The 11426-nt window shown below is 41.4% G+C and overlaps 1 protein-coding gene across 1 annotated transcript; it reads left to right on the top strand.

Annotated features, from left to right (window-relative positions):
• The first annotated feature begins 9290 nt into the window (after window positions 1-9290).
• LOC125548062 lies at window positions 9291-11199 on the top strand. Its single transcript, XM_048711753.1, has 2 exons — window positions 9291-9555; window positions 10904-11199. The coding sequence occupies exons 1-2, from the start codon at window positions 9353-9355 to the stop codon at window positions 11091-11093; spliced, it is 393 nt and encodes a 130-aa protein (XP_048567710.1). The 5' UTR covers window positions 9291-9352; the 3' UTR covers window positions 11094-11199.
• Window positions 11200-11426: the final 227 nt, after the last annotated feature.

Here is an 11426-nt window from a genome sequence, read left to right on the forward strand (position 1 = left end):
ATAATATATGTCAATAGCAAGAAAATTGTTGGCACTAAACCACAACTTTACATTGCCAATGAATTGTTAATAATTTTGGTTGAAATTACATTTAGAATTTCATATGAAAAGTATGGCACATACTCTAAAATATAATATTATGAGTTCATTTAACTAACCTCCAAGTATCGTTATTTGTTCACCACAGTTCCTTTTTCCATGCAATACAGTAAATTACTTGGTCCTCCTATAAAGCATATTATCATACAATATTTTTGTTAAAATAAGTCTACAAACTGTGAGTTGACAACATATGCAATTATATATACAATTTGAACATTGAAAGAGTCTAGATGTAGATAATTATTTGGCTTCAGTTTCATTGCAACACCGCTAGTAACAACGAAGTACATCGTCGAACTCACCGCATTGATGAAATGGGTCACAGGCACCAGGGCCCAATACATCTGCATACCTAATTAAATTTTGAAATTTTGATTTGTAGAATATAACATCAACACTGCTATCGAGTGAATAGGGGGGACTTGCCCCCCCCCCTCCCCCCCCCCCCCCCGCACACTTCACCACAATGTTTATTTAATACTTGTTTATTGTTGAGTACATGTACTTTATAATTATCATTTGCATCATAGAATCACATACATATGATTTATTAAGGACTTTATTTGGTAGTTGAAAATACAATTTCGATCCGCAACAACTAGATGTTTACGTGATCGTCTAAAAACCGAGGGTTCAATTGGAAGCTGCTGACCATTCACAACAATATACTCGAAATACAGTTGAAAAATATGCTTGCATTTCATCAAACAAGTTAGGGCATGAACTATAGCAAGAGAATTGCAAGATTTATTGCCAAGCGGTAGAGCCAATATTAAGAAAAACAACACATCCATGGAAATACGTGTCATAACACAAGTCATCTTGTATTAGAAGAAGCACATCAAGACGACGTAGAGAACAACAAGGCAGAATAAAGCTAATAGAACCAAAACCAATTCCCCATGGAGGGGGTATTTAAAAAGAAAAAAATGGATAAAGGGTTAATTTGTTCTTGATAGCCATTTCCTTAACAAGTGAATGAGAACAACAGGTATAATTAAAAATAAAAATGAGTAAAGCCAACAAATGGAAAATGTAACCACCTACTAGCCCCGTCCTGGTTTATTGGCACTCTTCGTATTTTATGCCAAATTTTAACGATAAACTTAACTAAGAAAATATTAATGCATGTCACCAAAAAATATATCATTGGATTCATATTTGAACATAATTTTCAATGATATTTATTTTTGCTATGTATACCTCATGTTTATTAGCTAAAATCATGGTCAAAATATGGCCCTAAATACAAGGGGGACTAATAAACCAGGATGGAGGTAGTATGAAAAAGGTTCTGTGGTTCGCTAGTCGAGGGTCAAAATAATTGTTTTGACCTTCTAACACAAGGTTAACATGATTTGATCCATTTCCAATGTTCAGCATGATGTGACCCTTGGCCTTACCACCATATACGACAGTGACGAGATTAATGGGCTACTGCCATGATGAACCTCGGTAGACCGTGATCCACGCTCGCTTGCGGCTGCTGATGTGGCAGAAGTCTACTGGAAAAGAAGGCGACCGCGGCCTTCAAACCTTACAGCTAGAAGGAAAACAAATAATTAGTATCTATTATTTTCTCAACTTAAAAGTTATCAAATAGTCGTAAGTACCCACTTAAAACCGTTGTTCTTAGAGCAAACTTGAAATTTCACATAGAAATTTCCTACCTCAACTCTTTGCACATGTAAGGAATGCCTCTTAAGAGCATCTACAACTGGACTGAGCAAATCTAATCTCTAAATGTCCGCGGGTGCATTCGGGCGTGTTAACGGACATCGCCGGTCGACCCCTAAAATGCTCTCCCTTGCAACAATGTAAACACATGCATGCCGACCATTTGATAATACAAATACACGTAACAATGACTACCGTCCACAAATAAAATTTATTTATACATGAAAACACATTGTTAAAACATAAAATTTATTTGAAGCATATAATACAAACAAAATTCAGTGATTTTGAATGTTGATCCACATATGCTTCATAAGATCATTGAGCGGTTGCACGTGCACCTACTGATCTCAAAGTTGTCAGTCATCTCTATGAATTTCTCAACACACTCTGCATCTTGTTTCGGGAGGCGGGCCTCGGCCTTATAAAAATCATCCATGCGGGGTGTGCCCATTCGTGCTCATTCTCCACAATCATGTTGTGTAGGATTACACAACATGTTATCAACTGCCACAATGTCTTCGACTTCCACATCATTGCAGCTCCATGAGCAATACCCAAACAAGCTTGAAGCACTTCGAATACCCTCTCCACATTCCTCCTAGCATATTTTTGCATTTTTGCAAACATAAATTGTTTGTTACCTCGAGACCCAGATATAGTCTTACAACTATAAGATGAGACTAGACAGAATGGCGCGCTCTGCCCCGTCCGACTATGGTCATCCTCTTCGTATGTGATTTTGGATGCACTTGGGCCATGCGTTCTATGCATATAGTTGGTGATGAGAGAAACTATGCTAAAAAGAAAAGGAGAAGATATCTTCAGGCATGGCCAAGTTTGTAAGATACATTGCTATAATTTCACAAAACGGTAGTGCTTCTGAGTATGATTCCAAATCCAACGACATCAATTTTGAGTAACTCTAGTAGCGCGGAGTTTGTAAGTTTGTTGTAGTGTGCTGACTATTGATGAGTTTCCTTTTCTTTCTGCAACTTGTTGAGCTTCTTGAGGGTCTAGATTTTCTTATTTTGCTTGATCTCTTTCAACACGGTGGTGAGACCGACACTGGGCTGCAGGGGCGGAATTGGGCCTGGGGCAACTGGGGCTATAGCCCCAGGCGTGGCCCAACTAGTAGTTATACATTCAGTTTTTTTTTTCATTTTTGTACGCATAAACGGCCCAGCCCCAGCCATGTAAACGCAGCCAAGGCATCAGCCCATACTTTCCACCCATCGCTACCAGTTCGCAATTAGCCCAGGATGCCATGATCGCTAGCCCAACCACACCGTTTCTTCTTCTCGCTCGTCTGATCAGGAAATAGATCTCGCTCAAGCGATCACGCTGCGCCGCCAATTCCCCTAGTGGTGATCGCTCGACTAGATAGACGAACGTCCAGACCTACGCCCAGTCGGCTGGCGCTCGGAGCCTTGGACCGGATCATCTCTCGCATCATCGGAGCTACCCCCTCTAGCGCTATGTTCTGCTCCATCTACACAATGGACTGGATATCTGACCGATTAGGTTTGTGATCTCTTGTACCCTCTGCTCTTTTTCCCTAGTTCGTTTTTGATCAACCGAAATCAAGGAATTGGTAATGCTAAATTTTATTTCTTTGTTATTTGTTAACAGGAAAAAAATACCAATCAAAGATGAAGAAGACCCGGACAATTAAATCTGTTTTTCAACCAACATTCAAACAGCCTGCATCAAACACATCAATGAATGACCAACCGAACGAGTAGGACTCGGAAAAAAATGCGAGGAAATGCAATGGTTTACTACCTTGTGCACTTTACGATAATATTTTTTTTGTAATTCATATGAACAATTGACCTAGTACATGTCCATTATCTTGATTTTAATTACTCTATTTTATGCTTACAGTTTCCGGTCCTTCTAATATTGCTGGTGAAGAATGATGTCCTCAAATAAAGCAAGTCTTCACTAATATGGTACGAGGGTTTCTTCTCACAGTAAAAATGAGCTTATATTTCATTCTTTTTGTTAACTATTTCTTCTCAGAGTAAAAGTGAACTTATATTTCATTTGTAATGGTGATGTACTTCTAACATGCATTTGTACGCGGTATTTAACGTTATTTGTAGTCCCCCACATTTTTTTTATTTGTAGTCACTTTAGTTTTAGCCCTAGGCTTTGAGAAATCCTGGTTCCGCCTCTGCTGGGCTGGGAAGGTTAGACCACCTGCACTGCTCCGTGATATTGGCTAAGTCTGCAAGGCCGATCACGGAGTGTGCCTGCCAAGATCGCGGTCAACGCCAGTCTCTCCTTCGCCGAGGAACCGGAGCCCGTCTGAGACGCCGTTGAGCGGTGGTTCTGGGCGGAATGTGGCGGTACAGGTGCTGCGACCGTGTCGAGTCTGGCGTAGTAGTTACATCCGGCATCGACGTGAGGACCACCGGTGCTAGTTATGCCGGTCGTTCCGTTGTGCATGCCACGGTCGTCAACGCGTACGCCGTACTCACGCACTTCGGCCGCGGCTTGCTGGATCACCGATCGTGGTCTGCACCGGCCTCTACTTCGCCGACGATGCTGCCTGTGATGCAGTCGAGCGGTGGTGCTGTGTGGGACGTGGGGCTGGCACTGCACGTGGAAGCCACCCAAATCGCTTTCCAGGCGCCCGGTGCAACTTCTATCAGCCGTAGTATGAGGCGGTCGGAGGGAGTCATGTTCGGCACCGACGCAAGGACCACTGGTGCTGCTAGCTGTCCCGCTGCCGCCCATGGTGGTATGCACGCCGCGGTCGCCAACGCGTACGCCGTCGTTGCGGATCAGCCCAAATCACCTCCGGTGGCGAGGACCACCGTGGCCGTGTGCTGTGCCGGCCATCCCGTTGTGCAAGCCTTGCTCGTCACTGCGTACGCGCTACTTATGCTCGAATAAAATACGGTAGTTGGTCTGGAGATGCGATGGAATTATCCCGATGGTCAAAGTGTGTCATGGGCGCGTCCCAAGACTCCCATCTCGTGCTCTGTGCATGACCAATTACCGAAACACACAGAACTCACCCAAACCCCTCACATCCAAGGTTTAGATGATGCCATGATACGGGACTCTCGGGAGCCATCGGATCTCAGATTGAATGGCTACTGGTTTAACATTTTGCAGAAAAATCATTCAAGAGTTTTAAAATTGCGCGTAGATACAATAGCTCCTCAGATGCCTCCTCAAATGCTATTGGATCTTAGATCCAACGGTCTAGAAGTCCGTATCACGGTGGCATATGAAGTCTAGTATCACATGAAACTTTTCTGTGCATACATATACTACATGAGGACTACACATGGATTTCCCATAAAATTACTATAGTTGTTCGTATATTCTTTCAAAGGAGTTTCAATTCTTCATACAAGAAATAAATAAAGAAGAAATTGCATTTATTCATTTCCTACTCGATGCATGATATTAAGACACCTAAATCATACATTTATTGATACTTACCAATTACTTCTATGTAAAGCATATTAAAAGCCCCTAATATTCCCACCCATTACAATATGCATCCATCAGTCTAAAACCCAATGGTCACGACGTAAGGAGCCTAGGCACCTAGGTGTCCCAAAACGGTCACCACTTGGTCCTAATCATCTAGCCGCAAATGATAACGAGAAAAATAAATATTAATATATGAAAACCATAAAGATAAGAAACCACCAACATGACATCTCATAATTTTATTTCAAGATGGTCATGACATTATTTCTCATCATAAAGCATATGTAATGCTTGCTCATGGCTCTGTCAAGGTACGAGATCGCTTGCATCCAGGAGCACAACCTTTTTGGCATTGTTCTATAGTTTGAAAGCAATCACCTCCTAGGTCGCAGCAGTAAACTGCATTTATCCGTGAGCATGTGCACATTTGGACCTTGTTGTTGTTCATCTGCTCAATTGTTCGACCTGCATGGAAACAACAACGTTGTCAACTAGCTTTCGTGTTAGTGGTTCTTCAAGGAGGGATCATACTCTGTCTAATAACTTTTTATACTATAAAAACTCTTATCATATTCTAGATGATTGTTTCCATATACTTACACTGCGAATGAATCGTGGTATATGCGAGGATAACTATCATAAGCATGACCACCCTGCTTCCGTTCATCAAAAGCTTCGCCATAGAAGTGAGTCCTCTTATTGAGATATTGTTTGCCTGATGTATCTGAGGAAGCACATACTGACCACACAGCCAATATATATATTCAAACCAAAATGATCTATTTTTCCCCGCAAAAAAAACAAAATGATCTATTTTTAGTAAATCAATTATTATATATCCAATATTGCGGCCTATTTATTAACAATTATGAATCATTAGTGAGAAATAAAAATACTATCTATATTTGGATACAAGTAATTACGTCAATATTTGGATACAGATAATTACGTCTGGGATCGTTGATGCCATATTGGTATAGAAAACTAAAGGGATTGGGCGAAATCGGCATAAATCAAACGTACTCCCTCCATTTTTATTTACTCTGCATATTAGAGTTGACTAAAGTCAAACTTTCTAGAGTTTGACCAAGTTTATAGAAAACAATATAAACATTTACCATAACAAATTTCTATGATGTGAAAGCACATTTAATAATAAATCTAACAGTATTGATTTGTTATTGTATATGTTAATATTTTTGTTTATAAACTTTGTCAAAATTTACAAAGCTTGACTTTGACTAAAACTAATACGCGGACTAAATAAAAATGAAGGGAGTACGTACGACTTTTATTAATCAACGAACCTGCCTACCTGCTAGGGTCGATTGATGCCCAACTTGCAGTAAGTAGGATGGGCTAGTTCATTCTGCCTATGGTCATCTTGTGACTGAAATTAAGGAGTTGACGAGCAGAGAGTTTATTCCCTGGAAGTTAACTACGGACCAAAATAGATTTGCGGTCCGCTTAACAAATTATAATATAGAGTGTACCATAGCTATATGGATGCACCTTGAGCCACCATGTATTGAGGATCTTTTGCCTCTTGACTATAACTCTCTCAATATGAAATAAAACTTCCTTTTTCCTCACAAAGAAAAAAAAATCTTGCAAGCACAAACGGCATAGAACGCACAAAACACAAACCACACATGCATGCAACTATTGCAATGATGACTATGGTTGTTTGGTCTGGACGACCCCTCCGCACCTAACAGGTAACGGCTCATCCCCGGCCGCGCGCCGCCCTAACCAACATGTGTGAAGCTCGGGAAAAGCCTCCGCCATCAACGGGTGGCAGTGCGCCCCAAAGATTGAGACCGAGAGCAGGTTAGGATGGATGGAGTAAGATGAGTAGGTTTTGCAGAGTGGAAATGGAAGACGAGATTCATCGGGTGACCACCTGACAGGAGTACACGCAATAGAGCATGATATGGACCATGTTTCATGCTCCAGGAAAGGCGCGTAAAAAGGCTGTGAGGTTGTAGTTTAGCTCAGACTAGCAAGTTCTCAAAACAAAAACGGACTAAACTCAATGTAGCATGTGACGTCAGATGACAAATGAGAGGGGGTGGCATCACTGACGGAGCTACGTTGTAGCAAAAAGGGCCATGGCCTGCCCAATTTTACTGCAACAGGCTGGGCTGGGCTTCTCTTCCGGCTGGCCCACCCATTATTTTGAATGTAGCTCCGCCACTGGGTGGCACGCGGTAGGACGACAAAGCATAAGCATGCGCCCATGCGGCCATGCCAACAGAGTCATAAGTATGTGCCCATGCCTGCCGAGTCGAGCCTCTCATGCTAGACCCGATTCAAACCATGGGAGCAAAACAAAGCAAAAACAAGTTACGTACATGCATGGTCGATGCCGTTGGATTAAGTGTCCGCGAAGTGAAATTCTAGCGGAACCCCTTTTTATTGGGCATCTCGTTGCCATAGGATAGAGTAAGGAGATTCGTGCTGTATTTGGTGGTCAAGTGTGTATGAGAATCCTTGTACTGAACCGGTACCCATGTGTACACGCATACATATTCAATACGGTATCAATAGCACACCCGATAAAATATCTAGGTCAACGGGCTTATCAACACGGGTCGCTGTGACCTAAGTTGACGTCTGGCAGTGACGAGAGAGAGAAGGGAGTTATGAGACGTCTCGTCGTCTCCCATGTTTCCCAACGCATACAGGCGAGAGGCACGAGTGGCTTTCGGGTGCCTGGCTCAGGAAAAACGACCAATTCAATCGCGCCCCTCAGCCTGGCCTAGGAGTGCTTTAAGGTTCATGGGTCTGATTGACCCTCGTGTGAGCTACCAAACATGCCCAAAGAGCAAGGGTGAGAGAGGAGGAGAAAGGCGGCGAGTGGCCGGTCTGGGGTGCGACTATGTCCCGCCTATTGCGAGGCAGAAGCCTGCCTCGCCTATAGGGTGCCACTGGTGGGCTGGCCCAGTAGGATGTCCACGTTAAATGTTCATGACATTGTCTCAAAAAAAATGTTCATAACATTGAAAAAGTTTCAAAAATATTTATACAATGTATAAAAAATGTACAACTTGTATTTTATAAAAATGTTACCGTGTATTCAGAAAAGTGTTTAGGAACATATATTTTAAAAATATACATCATGTGTTGGAAGATGTCCAACATGTATAAAAAAATGTTTCACATGTGCTTTCAAAATGTACGTACATTCTATATTTAGGAAAAAAAGTAGATATGATTTAAAAAAAACATGATAAAACACAAAAAAAATCAAAACAACCAAAGAAAACCAAGAAACAAGAAAAAAAAACCAAATTTTTTGACAAATGGTGGATTTTATTGACTCAAATGAAGCATCAAGTAGATATAAACACAGTGAGCACACATCCGGCCTCTGCATAGCTAAGATGCACACAGCCAACACCAACACACAGCAAAAAACCAAATATCACAAAGGAGGAAAAGGAGAGCCGGGAAAATCCAATGAGAAAACAGAGACACCCAAAGTAAAATGAAAAACAAACCCAAAGAAAATCGTGAAAAGACAAAATCAACAAAAAAAGAAAACGAAAACGAAGGAAAGAAAGAAAAACCGGATCAAGCGAACTTACAGCCCAGTGCGAGCGACAGCGACTACCATGCTAAATGGGCCAGTCTGTTAGTTGTGGCCCGTCTGGGTACTGGAAAGAAATCGGGCCACCCTTTGTTTTGGATGCGGACACAAAGACACGCGTCCGTACTAGCGGGCCGAGTTCCAGTAATGAAAATAGGAGCCTCAGAGAGGATAAACCACACACGAAGATTGTCTAAAAAAACACACACGAAGAGAATTGAAAGGAATCAACATGTGGTATCCCCAACTCATTAGGAATTAAATCCTGGTGCTCGTAAATCTTCAGATGATATGTCGGCTCAGTCTCTCGGAGGTGTTCATAGGGGTAGGGTGTGCGTGTGTGCGTTCATAGGGATGAATGTATGCACGTGTATATGAGCGCTTGTGTTTATACTGATGCTAAAAAAACGAAGAGAATCGAAAGTCTCTCTCGATATAAAAAACAAAAACAAAAAGGAAACAAGACGAAGAGGATCGAGGAGCCGTCGGCGAGAATAAGACCTGCGAGCGGAACAATCCACTCCGATGGCGGCAGCGCTTCGTTCTGCGGCGAGGAAGATCTGCGGTCACGCCTTTGAGCGGCCGCAGGCGCTTCTCAGGACGGCCGCTTCGGCTGCCATCAAGGAGGAACAGCGGCGGCTGCTGCCAGGGGGATTGGCCATGGCCGAAGCTCACTTCCCCGGTTCACCTCCTCCGAATCACCAAGTTTTGTTAATAATCAGAGCAAGGTACGCACACTCTTTCCAGCGGTAGAACTTTTGCCCCGGAAGACCTCTGATCCCATCTTTCACTTCCACTTGGAGCGTATGGATTCAGACTTTGATGATTCTTTTTATTCCTTTTCTCTACCTTTGTACTCTGCTAATTTGTTTCTTTCCATTGTGGCTTTGCTGGCAACTCTTATAAGCAATGTTTATCAATGCAAAACTGTCATTTATATTGTGTTGTACCTTGGAAATTTGGGACCCAGGGTGAAAATAACAATTTGACGTAACTCTATTTTTTCCCAAATTCTGAATGTATCAATGGAAGCAGAAATAGAAAATCCCGTAATTTATAAGATTAGTTTATCATCGTAATTTTTAGATTGCAGATATAATCGTCTACTTTAACTCTTAAGCATAATGGCTTACTATAACTGATTACTTTATATTAATTAAAGTGTGTGTCGTGAGCTTTTGATGCGGCCTATAAGAGGCATGTATTGAGGGTCTGATGAACTTTGTAGGGCTCTTTAGCCGTTTATGGTGTCACTGGATTTTCGCCCCATGGCGGACTGCTCGATGACGGGTGTCCATCGTGAGTTTCCCAGTGATGCTTTGAACCCGTTTTTTCCCCCTTTCTAGGCTTCCTGATTACTATGTGAGACTGGTTGTATTTCCGTTATGATGAGTAATGGAAAGGGGTTATCGCCCGGTTCAAAAAAAAAATAAAGTGTGTGCCGCAGGGTTGTAGATATTTTTCTCAAAAAGGAATGAATGGTCTTATGAAACACAATGCTTCTTCAAATCTTCTGGTTATGAGATGGTGAGTTATACGAATATATCATGCAATGAATTTATTTGCCCCTTTGTTGATTTATCACTTATTTAAGGTGAAGAACTTTCAAAATTGAATTTTGATTGTAAATTTGTTGTAGAATACCATTTAGATTTGTAAATCGCAACAATATCAAAGTTCTTTTAAATTATGGAACAAAATCATAGCAACCCTTTATCATATCATCATCCATTGCTTGAAATGTTCGACGTGATTGAACCCTATATTCGAAAAGCATAATTTCGTTCATTGGAAATTTTTGAAAAGTATGAACCAACTCAATACTACTCCATATAATTTTGAAAATGTAGTTCTTATACAATGTTCCATATTGGATACCCGTTGAACTTCTGTATATTTATAATTTTAATTTAGCATGATTTGCAAGTAATTATATGATATTTCCAAGTTTGTAATTTGGTTTATAAACTCAGTAACACCTAGTACAATATTGTTGATATTTTTTTGCAACACTTCTACCTCATAACCGAGGAATGTGCTCACATAGTTATGCAATAACTTTCCTTTTTTCCCCAGGTTATCAAGCGAGCGGTCATTGAAGTCGCGCTCATGTAGCTTATTATCAGTCCCCGAAGACAAACCACCTACTTACTTTGTGTTTTCAAGATTTATTTGTTTGGCAATGATGTCCTTGTATATCTTAACACTTGGTCGTGTGTCAATCCTCTACTATAAGTCAACCATGAGTGCCGTAGAGGATGAGTAGTTTGTCACAATGTACTTGAACTTGGATGTGTCAGAACTTGTATTCCATTCAGCTTTTACCTTAGCTAGCGCATTATGTCATCCATCTATTTTGTCATACAAGTGAATCAGAGGAGAAGCTTCCAATCAAGTGAAACATACCATACATGGAGGCAGCAGAAGATACTGCTACCGTACATCCATATATGTAGGAGAGTTAGGGCCATCGGGGACGCTAATACGGCCCAACCCCACATGTTGCCTCAATGGTCTCTTCATCCATCAGAATTTTCTCTTCTCTTCCCAACTTGCTACATCATTTTCCCTCATCCCTTCTTTCTCATTCCTTTTCCTA

Source organism: Triticum urartu, chromosome 3, assembly GCF_003073215.2.
Source record: "Triticum urartu cultivar G1812 chromosome 3, Tu2.1, whole genome shotgun sequence".
NCBI classification, from domain to species: domain Eukaryota; kingdom Viridiplantae; phylum Streptophyta; class Magnoliopsida; order Poales; family Poaceae; genus Triticum; species Triticum urartu.